Source organism: Meleagris gallopavo, chromosome 20 (genome assembly GCF_905368555.1).
Source record: "Meleagris gallopavo chromosome 20, MGAL_WU_HG_1.1, whole genome shotgun sequence".
In the NCBI taxonomy this organism is placed as follows: domain Eukaryota; kingdom Metazoa; phylum Chordata; class Aves; order Galliformes; family Phasianidae; genus Meleagris; species Meleagris gallopavo.
In genome coordinates, this window is record NC_139423.1 from 5,363,904 (window position 1) to 5,388,956 (window position 25,053).

General features: G+C 52.6%; 3 protein-coding genes across 21 annotated transcripts in view; 2 read left to right on the top strand and 1 right to left on the bottom strand.

The window, feature by feature from the left end:
* Positions 1-229: 229 nt before the first annotated feature.
* Positions 230-3,032, bottom strand: SGSH (N-sulfoglucosamine sulfohydrolase). 2 transcript variants are annotated; one of them, XM_085240238.1, is made up of 8 exons: positions 2,840-3,032; positions 2,536-2,696; positions 2,333-2,438; positions 1,799-1,949; positions 1,519-1,675; positions 1,360-1,441; positions 1,077-1,280; positions 230-909 (listed from the first exon to the last, which is right to left on the bottom strand). In XM_085240238.1, exons 1-8 carry the CDS (start codon positions 2,919-2,921, stop codon positions 350-352), a joined length of 1,503 nt encoding a protein of 500 aa, XP_085096364.1. In that variant the 5' UTR covers positions 2,922-3,032; the 3' UTR covers positions 230-349. The 2 variants fall into 2 exon arrangements, with proteins under 2 accessions (XP_085096364.1, XP_085096363.1); XM_085240237.1 differs by having other exon boundaries at positions 2,801-3,032.
* On the top strand, positions 3,006-8,988 carry SLC26A11 (solute carrier family 26 member 11). Of its 14 annotated transcripts, none has more exons than XM_085240223.1 (17): positions 3,026-3,342; positions 3,708-3,900; positions 4,008-4,159; positions 4,513-4,592; positions 5,133-5,275; positions 5,368-5,543; positions 5,632-5,704; positions 5,810-5,860; positions 5,950-6,028; positions 6,271-6,326; positions 6,413-6,553; positions 7,141-7,268; positions 7,622-7,721; positions 7,899-8,035; positions 8,358-8,430; positions 8,527-8,583; positions 8,675-8,988. In XM_085240223.1, exons 1-17 carry the CDS (start codon positions 3,151-3,153, stop codon positions 8,782-8,784), a joined length of 1,941 nt encoding a protein of 646 aa, XP_085096349.1. In that variant the 5' UTR covers positions 3,026-3,150; the 3' UTR covers positions 8,785-8,988. The 14 variants fall into 14 exon arrangements, with proteins under 14 accessions (XP_085096356.1, XP_085096360.1, XP_085096361.1 ...); XM_085240224.1 differs by having other exon boundaries at positions 3,027-3,342; positions 7,902-8,035; XM_085240225.1 differs by having other exon boundaries at positions 3,027-3,342; positions 5,968-6,028.
* Positions 8,989-9,242: 254 nt separating this feature from the next.
* The window catches only part of RNF213 (ring finger protein 213), a 48,050-nt gene continuing 32,239 nt past the window's right edge, over positions 9,243-25,053 (top strand). The window contains exons 1-21 of one of the 5 annotated variants that reach the window (XM_085240207.1): positions 9,243-9,401; positions 10,894-10,993; positions 11,897-12,222; positions 12,678-13,358; positions 13,936-14,102; positions 14,557-14,697; positions 14,961-15,151; positions 15,353-15,630; positions 16,665-16,927; positions 17,997-18,194; positions 18,692-18,890; positions 19,460-19,515; positions 19,780-19,933; positions 20,428-20,586; positions 21,182-21,280; positions 21,820-21,942; positions 22,313-22,493; positions 22,788-22,961; positions 23,230-23,385; positions 23,677-24,260; positions 24,547-24,712. In XM_085240207.1, coding sequence (XP_085096333.1) covers positions 10,897-10,993; positions 11,897-12,222; positions 12,678-13,358; positions 13,936-14,102; positions 14,557-14,697; positions 14,961-15,151; positions 15,353-15,630; positions 16,665-16,927; positions 17,997-18,194; positions 18,692-18,890; positions 19,460-19,515; positions 19,780-19,933; positions 20,428-20,586; positions 21,182-21,280; positions 21,820-21,942; positions 22,313-22,493; positions 22,788-22,961; positions 23,230-23,385; positions 23,677-24,260; positions 24,547-24,712 — 4,393 coding nt within the window. In that variant the 5' untranslated portion in view covers positions 9,243-9,401; positions 10,894-10,896. Of the gene's footprint in view, positions 9,402-9,537; positions 9,940-10,893; positions 10,994-11,896; positions 12,223-12,677; positions 13,359-13,935; positions 14,103-14,556; positions 14,698-14,960; positions 15,152-15,352; positions 15,631-16,664; positions 16,928-17,996; positions 18,195-18,691; positions 18,891-19,459; positions 19,516-19,779; positions 19,934-20,427; positions 20,587-21,181; positions 21,281-21,819; positions 21,943-22,312; positions 22,494-22,787; positions 22,962-23,229; positions 23,386-23,676; positions 24,261-24,546; positions 24,713-25,053 lie in introns of those variants that run through there. The other 4 variants (XM_085240209.1, XM_085240208.1, XM_085240206.1 and 1 more) reach the window with 4 other exon arrangements.

Sequence of the window (25,053 nt, forward strand, 5' to 3'; positions counted from 1 at the left end):
GAGACCACGTCCCCTGTCCCCTCCCTGCACCTGAGGGTGGCACTGGGGTGACAGTCAGGGCAGCCCCACAGCACACACACCACAGCAGTTCTGCATGCTGTGTGCATTGCGCCAAAATGAAAACTACACCACTTCTGTGTGCCCACCAGAGGCTGCTGGCTGCTTCCCAGTGAGCACAGCACAGAGCTGCAGGGGGACAGGGCGCAGGCAAGAATGTGCCAAGCCCCAGTTACGCCACACAGCTCTCCACCAGAAGCTTTATTGAGCATCAGTTTGGTTTTACAGCTTCTCAGTCTGAGCAGAGCCACGGATCCCCATGCTGCAAGCCAGGCAGTGCTGGTGGAGCGGCTCACAGCTCGTTGTGCAGCGGCTGGCACTGCGGGCTCAGCTTCTCCTCCAGGACAGCATCAGGGGCGCACACCCAGGGGTCCCCCGTGTCCCACTGCCACTTCAGCAGCTGCGCACGCAGCATCTGGAAGACGGCAGCATAGCGTGGGTCAGAGGCCAGGTTGTGGCTCTCGGTGGGGTCCTGGCTGCAGTCAAAGAGCTCCCAGCGGTCCCGGTAGTAGTACTGGTGCAAGGTCTTGTTCCAGTGCGTGGGCTGCCCGGCCCTGGTGCGGTTCAACAGGTCTTGGAACGTGGGTGAGACGTAGAAGTCCTGGTCGATGGGGAAGGGCATCTTGTAGTTGAGGTTGTGGATGAGGCGGAACTGGCGGTGCTGGATGGCACGCATGGGGTAGTACATGGTGGCCTCGTGGTGGCTCTGGCTGCTGAAGGCGGTGGCCCAGGGCTGCTCTGACTGCAGCGCTGGCAGGAGAGATTTACCCGTCAGCTGCACCCGCTTTGTGCCAAAGATGCTGTACGAAGGGTAGGGGATGGAGAACCAGTCCAGAATGGTCGGTGTGAGATCTGCAGGGAAAGAGAAGGGGAGGAGGGAGCTGGCACCCATGGGAGCAAGCTCAACCCGAGAGGGTCACCCGTGCTTATCCCACCTATGCTGGGGTGACTACAGCTCAGAGATGCAGTGCAGGAGAGAACTGGCACAGCTCCGCTCCGTCCTCACAGGCAGCACTTACCCAGGAGGCTGGCAAAGGCCGAGCTGACCTGGCCCCAGCGCCCGGGATGCTCGGGGGAGGAGAGCAGCAGGGGCTCAGCCGTGCCTGACCAGTAGAGGTTGGTCCTACCACCAGGGAAGGGGATGCCGTTGTCGGAGGTGTAGATCACCAGTGTGCTGTTGAGGACGCCAGCACGCCGCAGCTCCTCCAGCACTAGCCCGATCCCTGTGGGCAGCAGGCAGAGCTGGGCAGCTGCAGGATAGAGCTCTGTGTGCAGGCACCAGCCTGCTCCCACACCCCTTACCTTGGTCCATGCGCCCAATGGTGGTGTACTGGGCTGCCAAGTCTGCCCGGGCAGCTGGTGTGTCTGGAACAAAGCGAGGGACCTACATGGAGAAAGGGGAAGTGGTGTGTGGGGCTGTGGGAGGGGCGGCACTGGCACGCCAGGGCTGCAGACTCCCACCTGCACATCCTCTGGGTGGTAGAGCTGTGGTTTCCAGTCAGGGATCCAGCCCATGCCGCTCTCTCCATTGCCAAATTTCTCACAAAAGGCTCCATACTGGGGCTGGGAATGCCCGCAGCGGTGTGGGTCGTGGAAAGCAACATAGAGGAAGAAAGGCCTGGAGAGGGGGGAGGCAGCGGAGCTGGGGATGACGTGTGCCCCATTGCCCCCCCAATCACAACCCCCCGTGTCCACCCTGCAGGGTGCTCAGGGCTCCCAGGCACACAGGGCCCCATCCCACCTCATGTCCTGGCTCTGGAGGAAGCGCCGGACCAGCGCTTTGATGCGGGTGATGTTCCTCCCCACCTGCAGCACAGAACTGTTTTCCTCCGTGTAGGCAAAGTCGAAGGGATACACAGCCTCAGGCCCAACGTGCTTCTTCCCAATGATGCCTACAGAAACAGATGTGTGCTGGGCCAGGAGGAGAGGGGCAGGGCGCTCTCAGCCCCTCCTTCTGCCCCAGGGCTGGTGCAGAGATTCTGCTCCATCACAAGTGATGCCCCAGTCCATGCTGCTGTATGCAGAGGCACTTCCATGTGTGGTCAGAAAATGGGACCTGTCTGGGACTGCTCTGCCCCGACCACAGCGTGCACCAGCGCTGGAGTAGCGAGCAAATGGGAGAGGTGTGGGTCTGGCATGAGCTGGGAGCCAGAAAGCAGCAGAACAGAATTGGAAGCAGTATGGAGGCCGGGGAGGGAGCAGAGCAGGGGCATAAACAAACCCAGCACCACGCAGGGCTGCAGTCAGTGATGCCCTCCCTGGGCCGGGTCCCCACCTGTGCGGATGTTTGCCTGGCGGAGCAGCCAGGGCAGGCTGCGCACGGCGTCGAAGGAGTTGAAGTGGTGCACGCCCTGGTGCAGCCCGTACATCCCATTCTGGTGCTGCAGACGGGGGGAGGCCACGCGGTGGGACGATGCCCAGCGTGCCGACCTCCAGAACAGCACACCACGGCTGCAGTGCCGGGCAGGGGATGCCCACCTGGGGCAGCCCGGTCAGCACGCTGGCCCGGCTCGGCGAGCAGCTGCTGACGGACGTGAAAGCGTTCTGGAAGAGCAGACTGCGCCGTGCCAGCGCGTCCAAGTTGGGTGTCCGGATGGCCGAGTTGTTGTAGGCACCGCTCTCGAAGCCGCCATCGTCCGCTGCGGGGAGAGGAGCGCGGGGTGAGCCCTGCGGCACGGGGTGAGTCCGGCCCGGCCGAACCCTGCGGGCAACAGAACCGGGGGGTGGGCAGGGAGCAGCTCACGGTCACCCCGCAGCACAGCCGCGTTCCCCGGGCGCTCACCCAGCAGGAGCAGCACGTTGCGGGCGAGGGTTCCGTCGAGCCGGAGCGCGCCCAGCAGCAGCGGCAACGCCCAAACCCGCATGGCACCGGCACCGGCACCGGCACCGGCACCGGCAACAACACCGGCGGGGCTCGGCGGCCGCAGCTCCTCCTTCTGCTCCAGTCACATGAGCCGGCCGGAATGGCTCATATCCGTTCCGGGCGGGGCCGCCCGCCGGATGCAGCGCTGCGGTGTTTGTGTTCCCGAAGCTGTCGGGAGCAGCGGGAGGCGCGGGGCGGCCCCCGAGGATGCCGTGAGCCCAAACTGAGCCATGTGGGGCCCGCGGCAGCCCGGGCAGCGCTGGTGGCAGCGGGCGGTGCTCCGGAGGCTGCCCGTGCTCGGTTGGCTGCCGCGCTACTCGCTGTCCTGCCTGCGGCTCGACCTGATCGCCGGCGTTACCGTGGGGCTCACGGTCGTGCCGCAGGCGCTGGCGTACGCCGAGGTGGCCGGGCTGCCCGTGCAGGTGGGTGGCACAGCCCCGGGCTGCCCTCAGCCCTGCCCGTGGGAACTGCGGGTTGGAGCGGGCAGAGCAGAATGGGACGGTTGGGAGGGTCGGGTAGGGCTGAGTGCAAGCACAGGTGGCATAGAATCATACAATCACAGGATGGTTGGAGTTGGAAGGGACCCTAAAGGCCATCTGGTGCCACTCCTGCACCGAGCAGGGACACCCACAGCTCCATCAGTGCTCACAGCCCATCCCCTGACCCTGGCTGTCTGCAGGGATGGGGCACCACCGCCTCTATGGGCGACCTGTGCCACTGCCTCACTGCTTGTAGTGTAAAAACTTCTTCCTTATATCCAATCTGTGTGTTCCTTGTCCCCGTGCAGTACGGCCTCTACTCTTCCTTCGTGGGCTGCTTTGTGTACTGCCTTCTGGGCACCGCCAAGGATGTGACGCTGGGCCCCACTGCCATCATGTCCCTGCTTGTCTCGTCCTACACCTTCCATGACCCTGCCTATGCTGTGCTGCTCGCCTTCCTATCTGGTTGCATTCAGCTGACCATGGGGCTCCTGCACCTCGGTGAGATGCCTCTGCTGTGTGTTTGTGTTCTGGAGATGTGTCCTGCAGTCACTGCCTCCCCTGTGCTCTCTAAGATGTTGGTGTTGTGCTGCTGTCACTTGTCACAGATCAGTGTGCACCCCGTGCTCCCCAGCAGCGCCAGCAGAGCAATTTGTGTCACTCATCCCATGCAGGTTTCCTCCTGGACTTTGTTTCCTGCCCAGTCATTAAGGGCTTTACGTCGGCTGCTTCCATAACCATTAGCTTCAACCAGGTCAAGGTAGGGGCTCAGCTCTGCCCCCCTCTCCTGGGGCCATGCTGGCTGCTCAACAGTGGGCAGCACTCTGGCTCTTCTGGAGCTGCAATGCTTCCTTTGTGGTTAACCAAAATCAGGCTCGGGGCCGCAGTGTGAGGTTGTGCAAGGAAGCAGGGGGTGGGGCTGGCAGGGGTGCCTGGGATGGAGGCCTCTCAGGGCCTGGGGCTGAAAGGGAACCGGAGCACCCTGGGGCAGCCCAGGAGGTCTGTCCTCACTGCGTGTTGGAGCTCAGAGAAGTTGCCCTGAGCTGTCCCAGCCTGCAGTGCCCTGGGCTGGCTGTGTGTGCTGGGCTTGCATGAGGCTGTCTTTCTGCACAGAACATGCTGGGGCTGCAGGGGATCCCTCGGCAGTTTTTCCTGCAGGTGTATGAAACGCTGAGGAGGATCGGGGAGACCAGGTCAGCACCGTCTGTGCATCCTTGCTGCTTTCAGGCTCTGCTGCTTCACCACACACCTCTGATCACCCCTTGGACTGTTTCTCAGTCCATGCTCAGCACAGTGACATGAGAGCTTGTTCTCTACACTTCTCAGTTTTTCTGGAAATTTGAAGATAGGGATGCACATGGGCTCCTAAAGAGGGGCACAGGGCAAACTTGTCCCGTCCTCTGCTCCCCGTTAGGACTTTGCCAGCCCAAAAGCACATCCTTGGGGCTGTGCATTTGTCACAAGTCCTCCCCCAGTTTTTGGTGGCCCAAGAGAGGAGCTCCCAGGTTTCACACACCTCATTGCTGTGGGGAGGGGAGGTGGTGGATTCAGCTGCACGAATCCTGCCCATCGCTGGGGTCCTTCTTCCCCGTCCCTGAAGAGCCCACAGGTGGTGTAGGGGGCAGATGCTCTCCTTCCCCTGCAGCGAGGTGATGTGTTTTGCTGGTGATTCATTTTGCCGGCTGTGCCGCAGCGTCCCTGCAAGGCAGCAGCCCTGACGCATCCCATTGCAGGGTTGGGGATGCCATTCTGGGGCTGTCCTGCCTGGCTGCGCTCGTTGGGCTGCGGGCCATGAAGAGCCGCCTGCACCCCACTGCCAGCACGGAGCCACTGCCTACCAGGGCCAGCATCCTGCTCATCCAGAGCTGTGCCACCGGTGCGTTGCTCCCTGCCCCACGCTCTCCCAGGACCTCGCAGCCTGGATTCCCCTCTTTGCCCCAGGTTTTTAGGGCCGTTCTCTCCCCGCAGCACGCAATGCCCTGGTGGTGCTGGCTGCTGGCCTGGTGGCATACTCCTTCCAGGTGAGTGGCTCCCAACCGCTGACACTCACCGGCAGTGTTCCCCGTGGGCTTCCCCCGTTCTGTCCACCACCCTTCTCCACGGCTGTTCCCAATGGCACTGTGCCCTTTGGCAGGATGGTGCAGGTGGGTGCCGGGCTCTGGGGCTGCTTTGTCGGCACCTCGGGGCTGTGGGTTGCTCCTCTGTTCTGATGCTCCCCATCCTCCTCTGCAGGACATGGGGGCTGGGCTGGCCGTGGTCCCCCTGGTGGGTGTGCTGGAGACCGTCGCCATTGCCAAAGCTTTTGGTACGGCTGGAGGGGGCCCTGCGAGGGGTTGGGGGCTGCGGGGACATTGCTGTTCCCATGGCGGCTGCGTGTTGAGCGCTCTGGGCTGTGCTTTTCTCCTTGCAGCTTCACAGAATGATTACAGGATTGATGCCAACCAGGAGCTGCTGGCCATGGGTAAGGCTGAGGGGTTTGTAGGGATGGGTGGGCCTATCTAGAGCAGAGGAGGTGACAGCGGTGACACAGATCGAGTTGTGCATCCACAGCCCCTCTCCTTCCTGCAGGCACTGCCAACATCCTGGGCTCCTTCTTCTCCTCGTATCCCATCACAGGAAGCTTTGGCCGGTGGGTGTATGGTGGGGCTCATCCTGGGGGGAGGCACAGAGACCTCAGGCAGAGCCTGTGTGGTGCTGGTGGTTCCCATGCCCTGGCCCCCAGCTGGCAGCAAGGTGGACACATCACACAGCTGCTTTGCCCCCCAAGTCCCACAGTGGGTGGGGGGCACCAGGTTTGCCAGCAGCCCCCCAGCGGGGCCCGCCCAAGGGCTGTGCAAGCAGCAGGAGGGACAGCGCGTGGTTCTGTTTCAGGACAGCAGTGAATGCACAGACGGGGGTCTGCACCCCCATGGGGGGGCTCGTCACAGGTATTGCCTCTCACCTTGCTGCTCCTGGCCTCAGAGAGTCCCAGTACATGGAGGGGCATGACTGAGACACTGCTGCTGTCCCACAGGCACCCTGGTGCTGCTGTCCCTGGCCTACCTCACCTCGCTCTTCTGCTACATCCCCAAAGCGGCGCTGGCGGCCGTCATCATCTCTGCTGTGGTCCCCATGTTTGATGCCAGGATCTTCAGGACGCTCTGGAGGGTTAAGAGTGAGGGCACAAGTGGGGTGGGTGATGCTCAGGCTGGGTGAGATGGGGCGTTTCAGCCCTGGCCCCAGAAATGCCTGAGCCCTTCCCAGGGGCTGCATGTCCACGGCTTGGGTTTTCTCCTTTTGCTGACCCAGTGACTGTCTCCTCCTCAGTTGTTCTGCCCTTGGGTCATAGAATCAGAGCATGGTTGGGTTGGAAGGAACCTCATAACCCCCTTCAGGCCCACCGCCTGCCATGGGTTAACTGCCCCCCATCAGCTCAGTTTGCCCAGGGACCATCATGGCCTTGGGTACTTCCAGGGATGGGGCACGTACACTTCTCTGGGCAGCAGTGCCAGGGCCTCATCACCTCTGGCTAAAGAATTTCCTCCTTGCACCTAGCTTAATTCTCTCCTCTTTTAGCTTAAAACCATTTCACCTTCTCTGTGGGACCAGAATTGGGTTATGGAGCACCAGAATGCTGCATCACCTTATCTATTTTCTGCTGTGCTTCCCTCTGCTTATCCACTGCTGGTTACCAACCTGACACTGAGGTTCTGGTGGCTGGAAGATTAGGCACAGCCAAGCCTGAGGCTGTCTATTTTGCAGGGCTGGACCTCGTCCCCCTCTGTGTGACATTCCTGCTCTGCTTCTGGGAGGTGCAGTATGGCATCATGGCTGGCGTGCTGGTCTCAGGCATCCTCCTGCTCTACTCTGTGGCCAGGCCCCCGATCAAGGTGGGCTTACACCCTGCTTGGGCTCTTGCTGACTCCCTGAGAGGAGCAGGGAATGGTGCAGGGCCCTGTCCTGCTCCTGCCCTGTCCCATGTCCCCAGCCAGCTGTCAGCACAGCCCAGGGTCTTGTTCCAAGGAGCAAAAGCACAGGAGGAACCCAAGGAACTAGGAGCAGGAGAGTGAGGCATTGCTCCCCTGTATATTGGGTGTGTGCAGAGAAGAATTCCTGTGAGGATGGGGGTGTGCTCACCCAGCAGGAAAGACAGTGGCTCACATTGTCATGTGTGCCATTTCCTGGCTCAGGGCAGATCCCAGCCCTCAGCCCACTGTGACTCAGCCCCACGGGCCCCATGCAGGTGTTGGAGCAAGGTGTGCTGCTCGTGCAGCCGGGGAGCAGCCTGCACTTCCCTGCTGCTGACCACCTCCGGGACATCATCCGTGACCGAGCGCTGGCAGGTATGGTGCTCCTCAGCCATCAGATGGAAATGGGGACCCCAGTGCTTCCCAGACCACTTCTGGGGGAGCTGAGCCCTGTATCTATGACCAAATGCAGCTTTGGGCTGCCTGATCCGCAGGGCTGTGTCCCCTGGGGCACCTGTACTGTTCATGGAAAATGACCATGCGTTCTCCCAGCAGCATCCCCACCGTGCTCTGTCATCCTGGATTGCCACCACGTCAGCAGCATTGACTACACAGCAGTGGTAGGGCTGGCTGAGTTGCTGCAGGACCTGCACAAGCACGGCATCTCGCTGGTGTTCTGCAGCCTGCAGGTACGTGGGCAGCCATGCAGTGCCCCAGCCCTGCCAGCACCGTGCTGGTTCACACGTCCCAGGAAGGGTTGGTGCAGGTGGCTCAGCCTTCCTTGCTCCATGGTGAGCCCTTGGCTTGCAGCAGCCCATGTGCAAAGCACAACCGTGTGGTTGCCTCTCTTGGTAGCACCCTTGTCTCAGAGGGGTGGTGGCTGCAGCCTCTTGAGCCACACTGTGGGGTGGTGAGGAAGGGCTGCATCCCCCACACAGCACATGTGCTGCCCTGCGCTGCCCAGAGGGGTTCCTGGCACAGAGCTCCCAGCCCCAGTCTCTCTGCCCCCAGGACCCAGTTCTCCGAGCCCTGCTGGCCGCAGACTTGGAGGGATTCCAACATTTTCCCAGCTGGGAGGAAGCAGGTGAGGCTGCCGTGAGACGCTCTTATGGCTCTCAGGGAGCTGAGGGAGTGAGGCTGAGCCCTGGCTTAACCCTGCTTTTCCCCCTTCCTCACTCAGCACGCTGTAGCGAAGCGGAGCTGGGGGTCAGCAGGACAGCTTGCATTGACAGCACCGGTGAGAGCTCACTGCTGCCTGCAGGGCTTATCCAGTGAGGCAGAGCAGCGGTGTGGGGCTCGCTCTGTGCCTCAAGAGCTGCTCCCAACAGCCCCAAAGGCTGCACATCTGGTGCCTGCAAGGGCAGGCAGTGCTTGGGGGAGAGACGTGGGGACAGAGCAGCGACCCGATGGATTCCTCCGTGCCTCTGGGATAAAGTAACCCCTTGGGTTGGCCCCATCCTGGAAGCAACCGCCTTTTAAAATCAGATGTTTTATTTCTGGAGGCTTTTCTTACTTCGATACACTTCAGAGAACTGTAAAATCTTTGATGCACATTTCAAGGACATCGGAGCTGACCTGCAGCTCAAGGCCACGCTGCAGCTCACACTGCCTGGAAATTAAAGCCTCTGTTATATGCTCCTTAGCGATCCTTCTGCTCTGTGGGGATTTCTACCAGGCTCTGCCAGGCGTTCCCACCTGTGAGCTGGGCTCTGCCTGGTGCAGGGATCATGACAAGCAGTTGGCTGACCCCCATCAGGGGGTACAAGAAAACAGGAACTCCAGTTCCTGACTCAGCACATCTTTATCTTGCTTTGGAGAAAGCTGACATGCGAGAAGAAGAAATGGACCTGCGATTTCTTGGTACGGCTGAGCACAGCATAAGGAAACGAAAGCGAAAGTCGCTCTGTTGCCCACTGCTCAGCTCCCGCACTCCGCACGGCTCCCATCGGTCGAAGGGAGGGGTGACATCGCTGTGGCATCGCGGTGATATCGCGGTGGAGGCAGCAGCGCCGGGCGGGCGCTGAGCGGCTCACGTCCGTCCGTTTATGCCCACAGGTGAGGTGAGCGCACCCGGCTCCAGCTGCCCCTCGCAGCTCCGGCGGGGGCACATCCGTGGCCCGGGAGAAAGGACCCGAGCCCGGACGGGACAGCAGTCCCGGGAATCGCGGGAGTCGGGGAGAGAGCGCACGCGGTTGGGTTGGGGTCTGCGGGACTTCGTGGGGGATGTTTATTGTGAAGACTCCGAGATGGGAAAAGTGGGGTGGGTTTGGTGGTCTGAGTGGAACAAGAACGCCAAAAGAGGCTCCGCTCCACTCCACTTGAAGCTCTGCCCGGGGCTCCCGGCCCGGTCCGCAGCCATCAGCCGACGCAGGAGCGGCGGAAGCCGACCCGGAGGAGTTGTTCGGAGCCGCCCCGTGTCCCCCCCCGCCTCCCCCCGCGTGGCGTGGATTGGCCGGGAGCGGCCCGGGGGGCGGCGGCGGTGACGTTCCGCGGGGGAAACTTGGTGGCTCGGTGAAAAAACGAAACTTCGCCGGGGACGGCGGTGGCGGAGCGGTCGGGCTGCGGGTCTCGGTGCCGTCGGTGAGTGCTGCCGGTGGGTTCCGGGGATGGGGCAGCACTCTTGAGCTGTGCTATGGTAGCGGGACGATCCGAGACACGACCCCCCGGGTACCCCGCTCCTCCCGGTACACCCGGAACTGCTCAGCCCGTGGGCCATCCCGGTTCTCCCCACGGTGCATCCCGGCCGTACCGGCACCTCCTCGCTGCCCCCCTCCACGGGGCATCCCCCTCTACAGCACTCTGGTGTCCCCTCCCCTCGGGACCGGTATCCCGGCCCCCAGCTCCTCCATCTCCCCGCTGCTCCTCGCGGTGCTACCCGCCCTCTCCCGACGTCCCGCTCCCCGTTCCTTTGGCAGCACCCCGCTCCCGCTGCCCCCGTTTCGTCACGGATCGGGCGCCGCAAGCAACTACGCCTCCCTGTCCCCCCACCTCACCTAACGGGCCTCATTAGCATTCCACCCGCCCTTCGCCACGCCATTGGCCCATCCTTCCCCTTCGTTTGCATATCAGAGAGGGAGGGAACGAGCGAGCGATCTGTGAATGAGTGGTCGGGGCGACGGGGGGTTCATATTTGCATATAGGCCACGCCCATGGCATCGCTCCGCCTTCACCGCGGGGCGCAGGTGCGGGCGGTGTTCGGGACGGGGCTGCCGCTATCGGGCTTTGGACCCTGCCGGTACCGCTCTGTCCTCCGCTCTTGTGTGCAGGTAGTCGGCCCTGAGTACGACCCTGGACCCTCTCTGCGTTCCCATACGTGTGTAATGTTAACAGGTTTCTGCACAGAGCCGCTCATCCTTCTTTATTCCTGCGTACCTGTGGTCTCCTGCCCTCCCTGCTGGCTGCAGGGCAGAGGGTGATGGCTGCACGCTGTGCTCGTGGCCCAAATTGATTCCCATACATAAACACTGTGCTGTGAGAAGGGTCATATGACCAAGATCCCTTACTTCACATTGACATGTGTTTTTCTCTCTCACACGGCTTCCTGCAGAGCATGGAGTGCCCCACGTGTCTGCACATCCCTGGGGATGGACCCAACTGTGCTCAGTGTGGGGCTCAGGCCACTGCCGGTGCGGGGGATCAGGCTGCAGGTAGGGGGCTGCAAGGCGAGGTGGGCTGAGGGCTTCAAGAGGGGTGGATTGGGCACGGTGCTGGTGCTTTATTTAGATCTAAGCTGCCATTTCACCAAAGGTTTTAAGTTTGGGTGAAAAGAGAACTTCCCATTCCTTGCTGGGTGCTGCTCTCCTCTGTGTGGTGCAGGTGACAAAGCCACTCACCGGGAGGTTAAGAAAGCTGAGAAATGGCAGCGTGTTGTCAGCACACATCTCAAGGAGCCTCGAGCCTTTTGGCAGGCAGTTGAGGCTCACAGTGCCTGCTGCTCCCCCAGTAGTGTGTTAGCTGATGCTTTGGTAGAGATGGATCAGTGCCCCAACACAGGGATTTCTTATCTTATTCTGCTGCCGATTGCTGGAGCTTTGGAGAGGGGCTGCTATGGAAGGAGAGTGCTGCCATTGATAGTTGGAAGGCACAAGAGTAGCTTTATTCCCCACTGCTGCATTCAATCAGTAACTGATCCTGCTTACTCACCAGCTGCTGAGAATTGTTTTCCTTCCTGACCCTTTGTAGCAGAAATGCTAAGTGATTAACAAAAAGCAGTGATTGAGCACCTTGTGGGAAGGCAGGGCCAACCCCGGGGAGCTCAGGTGCATGCAATGAACCTGGGTGACCAGAAGGGCTGGAGCCAGGATCCACCCTTTCCCAGCCCTCATTTAAGGGTTGGCAGTGGAGTTGAGGCTATCTCACTGGAGATCCCTGCATACCTGAGGCTTTCCAAGGCTAAGCAGGATCCTTCCTTTGTTTCTGTGCTTGCGTCTGCTGTATTTGAGCATATCCTCACCTGCTGCAGCCTAGGACTTTGCTACTATGCTGTCATCGCTTCTCTTTCCATCACATTACACCCTCTAATTTAACAATGACCATTCTCGCTGTTGCAGATATAGGAGAAGTGAATCTCACTCCTGACCCCGATACAGGCCCAGAGCCTGGAGGAGAACCAAGGGACAGAGGTGCTGGTGGGCCTCCTTCCACCACTGAAACAGAGGAGGAGAGAGGAACACTGCGGGAGGGCACAACAGTTCTGAGTAGTGCCTCAGAAACCATGTCTGAATGTGCCGCAGCTGAGTTGTTTTCTGCTACTGAAAGGAAGGAAGAGGAGGAGGGAGGAGCATCGCTGCAAGAGGATGTAACAGCTTTATGTGATGTCTCAGAGGCTGATCCTCAGCACGTGGCAGGTGCTTCTTCCCAAAAATCAAAGAGAAAGGTAAAGTTCTTTGTCAGTGTTATACTGAATATTACTGGCAGTGTTCCTAAGCAAACTGTAAATGTGTCTGCTGACGTTGTGTTGCAATATGCAGACAGCTGATGTGCTGACCAGCATTGCTTCCCTCTTCCCTCTTTGCTACACTGAGGGTGAAAGTATCAAATCCAGCTTAGCACCTGCTCTGATCTCGTTAGTGAGCATTATGCTCACAGCTGCTCTGCTTTCCTGCTTAGAAAGTTTTGAACATTGAAAATACAGATTTCTCAGGAGTCAGTTGTGTTTCTCTTATATATAATGCTGTAGCTGGTCTTGTCCTTTTTCTTCGTGGTCATTCTCCTATAGTCCAGTGTAGCAGAAATCTGTGCTAGCTGCAGTAGAAGAGGTGACAAAGAGTTTCTCTTCAGTGATGAGTAAGCTAGCTTTTTTTTTTTTTTTTTTTTCTTCTTAAATTGTAGAATAGAAAGAGGAATAAAGCAAAGAACAGTCCTTCTGGCTATGGGGAGCAGGACTCTCTGCCTCCTGGAAGCACGGCACCAGCTCAAACTGTAGACTTATCTGATGAATGTGCTGTTTCACAGGAAATCCAGACCTCGAGCAGTGAAGCAGCCATACAGAGTGCTGACTTAATTGCCAGTGACAGTGAAGGTGTGCAGGAAAATGACAGTGCTGTGGGCTGCTTGGGAAGGGAAGCTGAAGGTCTGGAAATGGTCTCAAGAGGCAGTCACAGCAGTGTGGCTGTGATGAACCCATCGAAGGAGGACAGCACGGATACTGGAGCTGCCCCATCTCCCAGCTCTGCAGCACTGAAGGAGAAGGTGAGAGGTGGGAGCACCACACAGCATGAAGTCAGGAGTGGTGTGAAAGAGAGGAGTGCTGCATCTGATGCTGGCCAGGCTTCAGAATCCAGACAAGATTCCCAGTCTTTGGATGGCAAAAAGAAAACAGCTTCAAGAGGAGAGAGAACAGATGTTTCCTCTGGGATTTCCCCTGATACTGAGGTGCCTAAAAGTAAGCCTGCGAATTCTTGTGTTGAACGTCCAAGTCAAGACACAAAGACTCCTCTTGTGTCCAAAAGCTCAAAGGCTGGGAAGGGTACACAAGAGAACAGCCAGAAAGTGAGCTGTTTACCTTCCAAGGTAAGTGTGTGAGTGAAAGCTCCTGTATTTGGTTGTGTTGGAAAGTGTTTGTCCTTCTTCCGCTGTGATTCTCTCGTGCTGTCAGTAAAGCTGAAGATGATAAGGCTGGGAATATGGGGAGAAAGCAGGGAATCCAATAAAACTCCTCTTGAGTCTTTGCTCTTGTGTGTGTTAGTTCTAGCAGTTCTTTGAGCGGTTGCTCAGTTACTCCAGCTGTGTTCTCCAGTGGCTTGGGCATCTTCATGCTTTTTATGCATCTATGCTCCAATTGTGGAAAGGACATATAAGCTGTGAGCTGCTGTTGGTTGTCTTTCATTTTCTTTATGCTCCATCCTCTGGAGATTTGTGACTTACCCCCCTGACTTTCTGCAAATGCTTGTGGATGGAATTCTTTGTGCCACTCGTGCAGTTTTCCCTAAGCAGCAGGTTCTCCTTTGTCTCAGTGAGGGATTAATGTTTTCAGAAGTGCAGAGCTAGCTGGCATGTTGTGATTTCTGGGTATCTCTTGCTGTCTTGCTTCTGCAGACATACTTGCAAGGTTTTCTGTTTCATTTGATGTTTTGTCCTTCTAATGCAGGAGAAAGACACAACGGAGAAAAAGACCTCAAATGAGAGAGCTGAGAAGACAAATCAGACCAACGGACCTCAGGTTGCTAGAAAGAACAACGCACCCTCTGTATCAGACAAGAGCAAGGAAAAGCATCAACAAAATAACCAGAAACCTGTGGATAATGAGAAACAAAGGTGAGGATACCACTGCTGTTCCCCAGCATTCCCCACTTATAGGTGTGCTTCAAGGTAAGCTGGGGAGAAATTGATGTCCTAAGGTTTGCTCTGAGTATATCGTGGTTCTGTGGACACAGAATTGATCTTAAAACCGACACAAACTATTGCTCGTGAAGAAAGTCCTGCCAGGTGGGTCTGAGTGAGATATTTCTGTGGTCTCACCAATGCAGCGACCCAGCTGGATGTGAGCGGAGCATTTTGTGCTTCCCCTAGGAGCCCCTTCTTCCTCTCTGCACCAGGCTTTGCATTAGGTCTGCTGCATAGCCTCAGCTTTAGTGAACTGCTAACTGAGCCCTGAGTCTTGCCTCCATTAAACTAGCAGCTCAGAACTGTTTTGTCATTTAATAACTCGCACTATTAAGAAATAATTATTTCTGTGTTCTTTCCTTTGTTGCGCTTCTGTGAATTGCAGAAAGGGTGTTACGGTGTATTTCCATGCAATATTGTCCAAAGACTTCAAGCTAAATCCTGACATCGATAAAGTGTTTGTCAAGGCTGGAGGCTTTTTTGTCGGTGGAAGGTGGGAGAAAGTTTGTGAGATGAGCTGTGTCAAGTAAGTACCCTCGGAGTCACACGGACACAGGAAGGTTGGGGAGGGCAAGAAGCAGCGTGGCATTTGAACACAAAGGCTGTAGCTGTCTGTCTATGGCTGGGTGGGTTTTGCTACAAAATAATTTCATACTGAAGTATTCCAAAATTTTTCAGGAAGGAAAAATGACCACTATTCCCATTAAAAACTGAGTGATGTGTGGAGGGGGAGGTGTGTAGACCAGCTGATGTTTCACCTGTCCTCTGCTGTGTGTTTGTGCTATTTAGGCATCTAAATGAACATGGATACCTCATTGAAGGCTATACAATGCTCCCAATGAAAAATGTGGATAAACATATTCCTTACAAATACTGGGTTTCTTGTGGAGAAGGAGAATTTGAAGTTATTTACAAGAAAGAAACAGTAGATATTGTGAATCGATGCTTATATGTGAACTCTGAGTTCGTCAACAACGGAGGTGAGCTTTTCTTATCTGCATCTGCTGTTCTGTGTCTTCTTGTGGAATGACTGCTAGCACTAAGGAGAATAGTAGTGTCTGGAGCTGGGCATTTAATGGGTCTGCTGGTGCTCCTGCAAACAACTGACAGAACCAAGGCACAAGCAAATACATGTTTCTCTCAAATTGTTTTCCTGTGTTCTTGTCTCTCGTCTATTCCAGAATGGCACCAGTATGATGACTTTGTCTATAGAAAGCCTTCTACAATAGATAACATCTTGAATTTTTTTTCAAATAAAATCAAAACTATTGTGAAACAGAAGAAGGACGCTGCAGAAATCATGTTAGAAAGTATCTTCAGCATTCTTGGAACCTGGAGCTCCATCAACATGAAGAACTTCCTATGCCAGCTGAAGCAATTTTATGTTGTTACGAAAGACCCGTGTGTGTTTGATGGTGTATATATGAAATGGTGTGAGCTGGACTTTGGACCAGAGCAGGTGATTTGTTTTAATAGATACTAAAAGACAATTCGGTAGCAGAGCTTTGGTTTTGTTCTTGAGTTTGGATTGATTTTTCTTTTCCAGCCAGAAAGTTCATGTGATGACACCAGAGATCCTTTCCTGGTGACTGCCACTGTTCACCTTGGGAACTTTCCATCGAGCTTTTGCAATTAGTTGCGGTTCTGGATATCTCACACTGATAAAAGCAAAGATATGACATGGGTTTTTGCCTCTCGATATTAATTTCTTCTGCCTGTCTTAAGAGCTGGTTCTCTTAGGAGAACCAGTAGACAGGATTTCTGTAGTCCTGAACTTCTTACCTGGCATAGTTATGAAAGGTGGCAGAAATATATCTTTGTTTTAGGAGCCAATTGCCGTGGTTGTGGCTGCTCCTTTCTGCAGCTTCTTTCCTGCTGGCTACTGGGGAGAGGCCACAAGATGGCACGCTGGCCTAGCAGCTCTCCCTGGCTGCCCACGCTCAGCTGATAACACAGATTTCATGCCTGCCTGCTTTCAAAAGGCTGATTTTTGGTAGCGTGGTGCATCACCCGGCATCACGGTGTTATGAAACCTTCTGGACCTGCTTTCAGAGTAGCTTTTGTGGGCCGTAGGTGAGGACAGCATTCTCTTCTCAGTGACACAGCCAAGCCTGAGTCCGTTGGATAACAAACCTGCTCACTCATTAAGGCTGAGGCATGGAAGGGCAGCCTTGGTGTAAGAGTGTTAACTCACTCGTTGCCTTGGAGCCCTGCCCTGTTTCCTTGGCTCTCTCCAGCTCTGCTCTGTTGGGTGTGGGAGGGCGCACAGTAATCGAACAGCGGGACCTGGGAGCAGAGAGGTGGGCACAGAAGAGGCGCAAGTGCTGCCCTGATGCTCTAGTGGTGGTCTGTGCTACGGCTGTCAGCATGGTTGCGTTGTGTTGGGGGTATCAAGGATCCTAGCTGTGACAGAAGGAAATAGCTTCAAGAGAACAAGACCGACTTTGGGAGCTAATGCTCTGCTTGGTTTGTTTCTTCCCTCCTTTCTCTTAGGTGAATGATTTGCTGCTGCAGCATATCAGGAAAATAGCCCGCCCTTTCCTTCTTCCAGAGGATGCAGAAGGATCACAGAAGAGTGTGATAATGAAAAGTAAACTAGCTCTGGGGCTCACCCTGCTCACCGTGGTTGACTCGTTCCAACTGCCAGCATCCAGAGAGGATCTGGCTGGCCTGTGTGGCCTCTTGTGCTTGGAGAAGAAGTCACAAAAAGCTGTGGTGGATGAATTTCGTCAGACCATAGAGGTCTTTGAGGGAAAGTATGTATCTTTTGTTAGATATGTATGTTGCTGTTCCAGTAACTAACAGGACTTATTTTGTTACAGTGTGATAGGTAACAAGCATAGCACCCTGTGGTTAAAACAGGAAGGGATCCAGCTCTTTAGTTTCGTAGAATCACAGAAAAATCCAGGTTTGAAGGGATTTCTGGATGTTTCTGTTCTACCTTCCTACTCAGAAGTACAGCTAACATCCAGGCAGGGTTGCAGTCAGGATCTGGAAGTCTCCAGAGATGAAGATGGCACAAGTCCTGTGCCATTTCTCAATGTGAAAAATGTTTTCCTTCTGTCCAAACAAGACCTCCTTCAATGCAACTTGTCACTGCCTCTCCAGAAGCCTGCTGGATCCAAGCTATTGGTTTTTCCTTTATATTTAAAATCTTTGTATATATATAACCTTTATATTTAAAAACTTTCTGTCAAGCAGTTCCTTATCTCTTTGCTGTTTATCCTTACAAACTCTGATCCTTTTCCTCACGTGCTTATTCCTTTAAATGCCATATCTGGATTGCTCTTGTTTCCTCTGATGTGCATCATGCACGTGTTTTGTGTCAAGTCTTTCTTCAGACTGACTTGGACTCTTCTTTAACTGCTCATATGGCACTCTTGAATCCGTAGTTCTTCGCTTGCACAGCTGCAGTTACTGAACTTCCTTTTGGAGGCATTGCTTCAGCCCAACCTGAACCTGAGGAGGTTGGAAATTGTCACTAAAATGCACGTTCATCTTTATGGCTCTGCATCTCTGTCACTCAATGCCTCACTCAGTTGTGGGAGCTCATGTGGGATCTGTAGGTAAACTATTGGCACTTCTTAAACCTTCATATGTAGGGTTTGTGCCGGAGCAGTTGGGTGAAATTACAGTTTTGAGTCTTCAACTCTTTATACTCTTCAAGAAAAATAGGATTTAACTAAAGTAATTACAAGAAGTTATTTGAAGGTCCGTAGTGAGATTGAGGTGTAGCCTTTTTTCTTTTATTTTTCTTTTGTTTCTTCACAAGGGTGTTCTTTGTTCCTGTAAAAAGCTGTTCTGCTATTGTTTTGTTTGTTTTAGTGTTTTAAAGTTGAAACTTCAACTGATAAACTTGTGTGAGAGATGCATTGATGACAAAGTAGGTCAGTGGGTGTGGATTCTTCCTCTTCTGCATTTGTGTACTGCTCCTACACAACATGACCACTGTCTAATGGATGAAGATATCTGGGCTGGGCTGGAAGGACTTGGATTTGCTGAAGCGAGGAAGAAACATGATGTGTGAGTTCTCCAGACCTATTGGTTTTATGTAGTGCCTTGACCTTGCAGTTGGTGATGGTTGCCTTACTTCATCTCTTTATCTATCTCTTGTATTTAAAAAAGAATAAGAGATGCAATGTGGTTGATGGTGGGTATTTGGGATACACAAACACAGTCTCTATTGGTTGCTCAAAACCTATGGTGTGCAGTGAAGCTGTGCATTGTATTACCTTTCAGCCATAAGCCAGCCCTTAATTCTGCAGGCTGCAGAGCATCTTGTGGGATTGGTTCTGCCTGCTGTGAGTTACAGCAGTTTGATGTGCGCGGTGCAGAAGTTGAGCAACACGTGGAATTTATTTCCATTGAACGTCTTTGTTGTTCAATCCTGGGGTCCCTTGTTGATCTTCAGCTGCAAATGAGAGAAGTGCTTGAGTCAGAATGAGAGCTCTCTGGGCTCCATAAGCCTTCAGCCTTTTGTATCATGAGAACATGAAGACTTTGTTTTGCTTTCCATCCAGGGGCGTCCTACTGGAACTCATGAAAGAGAAGAAATACTTGATGGAATTGGATGCGACTCTGGTCAAATCATGGATGTGTGTGCTGCCCACAAATAACCTTGCTGAATTTATTGAAGGGTTCTCTGTTGGTATACTGATTTCCCTTCAGGGTGTTTCTTACAGACTGAAGAATGCTGACCCTTCGTGCAGGAAGCCTGAGGTTTGTCTCTTTGTTCCCTCATCTGGTGAGGAGTAGAGGGGAGGAAATGTGGTTGGTAATGAGTCAGAGCACAGCGAGCTTAAAACTTAGCTAAAGACAAATTGCTCCGAAGCAAAGTGGGAGGGTGTGTGTGAGCAAAAAGCGTCACTGGAATAGAGGCGCGATGCACCTGCTTACCTGGGTTTGCTCTTAGTTACTGATGGCAAATGCTTTCATCCTGAGATCCCTCTGTGCTGCCTGAAGCTGGTTTTCTGCACAGTCCTTGGGGCTGCCCAAGGTGATGCTGATGTGAGATGTTTTCCTGCCTGTTGTGAAAACGTGTGTTTGTGTGAAGACAATAGGGGTTCCTTATTGCATTTAATAGCAGTGAACTTAAAACTCTAGATTGTAAGAAGTGTGTTAGAGAAATAATGTTCTCCTATAAGTTGAATCTAACATCCAGGAACACATTTTAGCTATTTCATTTGTATGAGGGCATTGGGGAGCTCCCTCTTTCACTACGTCCTCCTCAGTTAATGAGAAACCAGACCATAGAGGCCCTTCTATGGTATAATATTTCTCTCTCTTAGGTAATAGAGAAGCTTGTGAAGATGCTGCTGTGCACCTTGGATGGCGAACGTGCCAGGTAACAGAAGTACTTCTCTGTTGGGAGAACAGTCTTCATTCTGTTTCCATGTGTATTATGAGATTGCGTGGGATTATGCTTGATTAGCTCGAGTGTGCATTGAAATCTATGGATAGAAGGGTCCTACATTTCTACACCCATCAAACTGAACCTTTTTCTTAAGTCTATCTGGGGGAAGGGTTGCTAATTGATGCATTGTTAGATTTGTTTTTTTCTTTTTCCTTCTGAACAGCAGATAAATTCTCATTTATTCCTGTCCTCCAGAGCTCTGCAGACTCACTCATGGTTATCTTGCCTGGTCTTCTGCTTCAAGCTGCACGAGAGTGTCTGCAGGTGCATGAAGAGGGTGTTGGATTTCAAGATTCCTGCTACTTCTGCTATGATAATTGCAAAAGTTGCCAGACTTCAGCCCGCAGAAGTGAGTACCAGGCAGTCATTCATGGCTTGTCATGAGTGGGGTATCTGGAAATGTGACAAAAATGGTATAACCAACTGGTTTGGGGTTGTATCTGCTCTCATTCTGGAAACCTTGGTACTCCATATTAACACAATAATGTGGTACGTCCAGATAGCTGTGAAATCACTTCAATGCTTTTTAATATTATAGTTGAAAATAAGATCAAGTGCTTAGGCTCGCTGTTGTGGGTTCCTTTCTGTCTGTCCATTGGTTCTTCCGAGGGGGGCAGTTATTTCTCCTCTTTATATTTGTTTCCTGGAATGGAAGTTGATAAGTTGTCTGTTTGTAAGCTTTGCATTTCCAGCCTCTCTTGCTTTTACTCAGTTGCTGGGGGTGTTGCACCCATCACACATGGCTGTCTGATGCAGGCAGGCCTTCTCTTTTAGAAATATTTATTTTAAATCAGTTGCTGTCCTGCTTGAACCGATCTTCCTTTTTTCTTCATTTGTGTGCAGCAGGTTCTGAGCGATGAAACAGCACAGGAAAATCCACTGGTGCAGGTGCTCAGTGCAACTCTAACACACACTCGAACCTGGTTCAAAAATGCTCTAAGCCAGAAGTTACTGAGGGAACACCACCGCCATGTGATGTTCACTTTTAATGCTGAACCTGAGGTTTGTCAGCTTCCAATAATCAGAATTAAAATATTTTATTGTCGCTTAACTGTATGGTCTGAGTGTAATGAAGATCACAGCTGCTGTGGCTGGGTAGGGAGTGAGGCAGAAAGAGGCAACGCAACAGCTGAGGCGTATCACAAACTGAGATGCTTCTCAACTCAACAGCTTTAGAACAGCACAACAAAGGGCTGTGTTGGGTGCTTTGAGGCTCGTTTTTGGCTCTTTCTCTGCTGCTCTGAGGGGCAATGCTGGGATGATGATCTGCCCCTTGCTGGTGTTTAGCTGGACGTGTAATTTGCTCGCTGTGCTGTCCGTAGGGCCCTCCAGCACAGAGCATGGGGCAGGAGCCAGCATCAAGGAGGGAGCTGTTTATCCTCATCTCCTTTCATAACAGGGGCATGTTAGAGCTGTTTGGGCCCGAAGATCACGTTCTGCAGCTCCAGAAGAATCTTTTTCTTTGGAATGGAAACATCTGAAAGGGCTGCAGGCTGTTTGAGGAGCGTGGACTCCTCAGTGTAGTGATATTCTTGATATTCTCCTGATTTGAGTAGTAACGCTTAGTGTTCTGGGCTTGCTTGCTTCTTACCTGCAGGCCTGGGATGAGTTTGTGAAGATCAGCTTTCCAGATGAGCAGTTCGCTGAGAGATGGAAGAGCACTCTGCTGGCAGATCTGGAGAGAAGAATTCAGGAGGTACTGGGAGCTGTGGGATGGGTGGTTTTCTCCTGTGCCTTCCGTTTTTGGCGTTGACTGATAGATATGCTGTTATTTTAAAGGAACTCGTGCACTTTGAGCAGTTACCACCCCGTTAGTTTTAAGGAAGTGTAAATTACCGCTCGAGGAGTCGCAGAAGCACTCATGCAGGTGGTGTTGTCCAGGCTCCCAGCTGCATGCACCGTGTGGGTCCCTTTGAAACTGAGCCAATTAATCTCCTCACCTGCTTTCTGCCTTGGCGGTAAAGGTTTTTTTCCATCAGAAAAAAGTAATTCCTGATGGAAACTCAGATAGGAGAGAGACTTATCGCGTACTTCAGAGGAAAACACTGGGAGATTTTTCCAGCATTCATGCTTAATCTTTTCCAGTCCCTGGTAAGTGATACACGGCCAATGCTTGGTTCCACTAGGAAACTCATATGTTTGGCTTAGTTCCTAATATTGTTTTAATAGCAGCACTCTTACAGAAAAAAAAAAAACTTTGGGAATTTGATGAGTAATCTCTTGTTTACCCCATAGGAGGATCCAGTTAACCAAATCTTAGCTTACTGCTGTCAGCACCGCCGACTTCGAGATCTCGACTGTTCCATTGGCTGCTGCTTTGAGAACTGTGCCATAGAGGCTGTTACTGCAGCTTGTCAGGTATTGTTTTTTCTCAAGGCAGGAAAAGCCTTTCTTTTCCAAAGAAATCCTCTGTAGGGATGCATACTGTGATGGAAGGAGTGTTAGCTACCTTCTTCTGATGGCTTGAGTTGCTGTGGGCTGTTTTAGTTTAAACTGACAAAAAGAGTATGGCCAAGAAATCAGGATCCACTTATACAAAGTCCGTGAAAAATATCTGTAGTGCTCATCACATCGTGGCTTCTTGCATCACTCGTGTCATGTGGCTGTTTTAGAATGTGCCTCAGCGCTGAAACTGCGCTGTTGAAATTGGCGCCTGCTCCTGAGACAGACCTGGCACAACCCAAAATGCTGATGTGTTCCTTCCTTCTGGTGTGTGTGCTTTGTGCAGACCCAGAGCAATCTCCTCGATATGATATCTTCCTACAACATGGACCAGTTCAGCCAGCTTGTGTCAACTATCATTGTGAAGTCGTGGCCCAAAAGGATTGAGCGTTCTCGGGATGATTTTGATGAGATTTTGCACCACTTGCTTACGTGGCCTGATGTCAAGCATATCTTCAGCTTTAATGGTATGTCTGCGTGTTCTGATAGGTTACTGCTACCTAAAAATGCAGGTCTTTGTCATGTGAGTGGGTTGAAGTGTGTTCCATGAGTTTGGGGTATGGGGTCTCTATGGGAAGGTACCTGAAGTGCTGTCCTGAGGTCCTGGCAGTTTCTGTTGAGGTAAATATGAAGGATCAGAGGATGCTGTGATGAGTTCGTACGCTTTCGGTTGGGGATTCAAATGGGAAATTGAAATACTTCTGCCTAATTTTTGTGAAACAGGACTGATCTAGGTTTTCCATGTTTTGTGTCTTGAACAGGAACAAACAAAAAGCTCCAAGAGCAACTTACAAATGAAGCAAGAGCTGTAATGGCCAAAGCAGACTCTGTGTTCATGAGTGTCACCAAGGACCTCCAGGAAGGGAACATCCTCATCAAACATCTGGAAGAGATTTTTCAGCATGAGAATCAGTTTATCTTTATCTGGGAGCTAAGTAAGTGTGCTGCACAGGGTGGCCTTGTGGGTTTGCTGCATGGTTGCAGTGACTGATGGCGTGCTCTGTTAAGATTACTTCAGTGATTAGTTATACTAATTAGGTGCTTCAGCATTTAATAGTGCTGCCCTTGTCTGTATTCTTTGTGTAGAGCTCACAGCTTGTCCTGCCAGCGTTGCAGTGTTTGTGGCTGTGTTGATCCAAACCTGAGCTACAGGTGCAGAGGGGGAAATATCATCCTAGTGACCACAGATGGGTTTTCTTTCAGAGCACAAGCAGCTGTTAGATGGGCAAAAAGAACTCCTGAGACAACTGAAAGAAGTGCTGCGGAGGAGACGAGAAGAAGTAACACACATCGTGGGAGAGAAAAAAGCAATAGGAGTCTTTCTGAACATGTGTAGGAGGGTGCAGGCATCTGTGACAGGTAGTGCTTTGGGGAAGCAATCTTCAAGTGGCAACACCAGAAAATGCAGTTTTTGTTGAAAACTACTGAACTTTTAAAGCAGGTTTTATTCTAAACTATAGGAAGAATGGGGAGGGATGGGGAAAATAAACCTGGAGCGTCTGAGGCCATGCGTGAGCACTTGTGTGTCAAATGGTATTTGTAGGGGTCTATGTGACCCTATGTGCATTGCATCTTGCAGCACGGAGGATTAGATGAATTAAGGCTGATATGGGTGAGACATCTGACCTCTGACCTGTCTCTGTTTTAAAGTGAATGTTGGTGAAGTGGATCTTCAACACGCAGAAGATCTTCGCTCAGAAAAACTGAATAGAGTTGTGAATGTGGGAAAGACACCCATACAGACCTACTACAGGCTGAGCCAAGAGCTGAAAAAATGTGCCCAGAAAATGTACACTTTTAAAGAGAGCCTGATCTTCCAGCAGTTCTGGGAGGAAGCTGCCATGAAAGCAAGAGAGAAGTATGGTAGTTCAGACGAGGAGGAGGAGGCTGTTCCTGTAATAGACCTTACTGATGTTCTTGATGAACTAATCTCCCCTTGTTTTACAAGTTACGAGAGGTTGTATGATGATCTCAGGTCTGGAAGTCTCACTCTGTCTGCAGTTGATAGAATCTTTCAGCATTTCACCAATCCCGAAGATATCAAAGGAGAGCTGAACACCTTATGTGAACTTCAGCCCGAGAAAGGGAAGCGTTGGGTTGATCGGCGTTTCCAGCAGATCCAGCAGTATCACAGAATGCATTTAGCTTTTGATGCTGCCAAGATTATTGCTAATCTCAAGGAGAGTTTGAACCTTTCTGGTGACTTCAGCGTGCTGGAAAATTTGCTGTACATGGTAAGTATTTGTTCTTTCAGCTCTGTGCTGTCAGGGTGTTGGCTGGAGGGTTTAGTAGAGCTGAACCTTCTAGGTTCTATGTGATCTGTCAAGCCAGTGTCTGCCCTAGAATACTTGGGATAACTGTATGTTCAAACGAAGTGCTTGTGTGTAATCTTTCTTAAAAGAGAGAAGATGTATTCATCTGATGTTTGGGGTCTTTGCAGAGGGCTTTCCTTTCCCTTGGAAAACAGGCTGTATTTCCCATTCCCAGAATGAATGCTTGTTTCTACTGCTTGCTTCGTAGACAGAAGAGCTTGAATCACACAAGACACAAAAACTGGACTTCATCAGCTCTGAGCTTATACGTGCCAAGGAACTTCTGCAGGAGATCACTGTGAACCGTCAGGAATGTCTGAAGGAGCTGGCCCAGCAGAAGGAGTTTGTCTGCTGGGTCAAAGAAGCGCTGAAAGGTGTGTGCTGCTCACCCAGAAATTAGGCAGATGGTACCAGAAAGGATGCTAGTTTGTGTGGGGGGCAGGAGGAATGCCATGTCCCTACCCCATCTGTTCTATGCTTTCACAGCTTCTGGTATTACAGTTACCAGCATCCCTCACAAGTTTCAGCATGGAACATGCTGTGATGTAGCCCCTGTAAACGTGCCATTGTAGTCTTGTGCTGCACACAGTAGCTACCCTGATACACAGCAGGGCTCGGTCTGAGCACTGTAACTCCTGCCACTGTTGGTTGCTTAAGAGAACAGGGGCTGTCCATGTAACAGGGTGGCAGCAGTCTGAATTCTGTGTCTGTCAGG

Bases quoted from the DNA above. Each gene is read 5' to 3' on its own strand.
- SGSH (XM_085240237.1), bottom strand. From the start codon at position 2,921: ATGCGGGTTTGGGCGTTGCCGCTGCTGCTGGGCGCGCTCCGGCTCGAC. The intron at 1,676-1,798 runs GTGGGATGGGGC...CCCCCTCTCCAG, and splicing joins CTCCAGAGCCAGGACATGAG to GCCTTTCTTCCTCTATGTTG. The intron at 1,281-1,359 runs GTAAGGGGTGTG...TGCTGCCCACAG, and splicing joins CATTGGGCGCATGGACCAAG to GGATCGGGCTAGTGCTGGAG.
- SLC26A11 (XM_085240223.1), top strand. From the start codon at position 3,151: ATGTGGGGCCCGCGGCAGCCCGGGCAGCGCTGGTGGCAGCGGGCGGTG. The intron at 7,722-7,898 runs GTATGGTGCTCC...GCGTTCTCCCAG, and splicing joins CCGTGACCGAGCGCTGGCAG to CAGCATCCCCACCGTGCTCT. The intron at 8,036-8,357 runs GTACGTGGGCAG...CTCTGCCCCCAG, and splicing joins TGGTGTTCTGCAGCCTGCAG to GACCCAGTTCTCCGAGCCCT.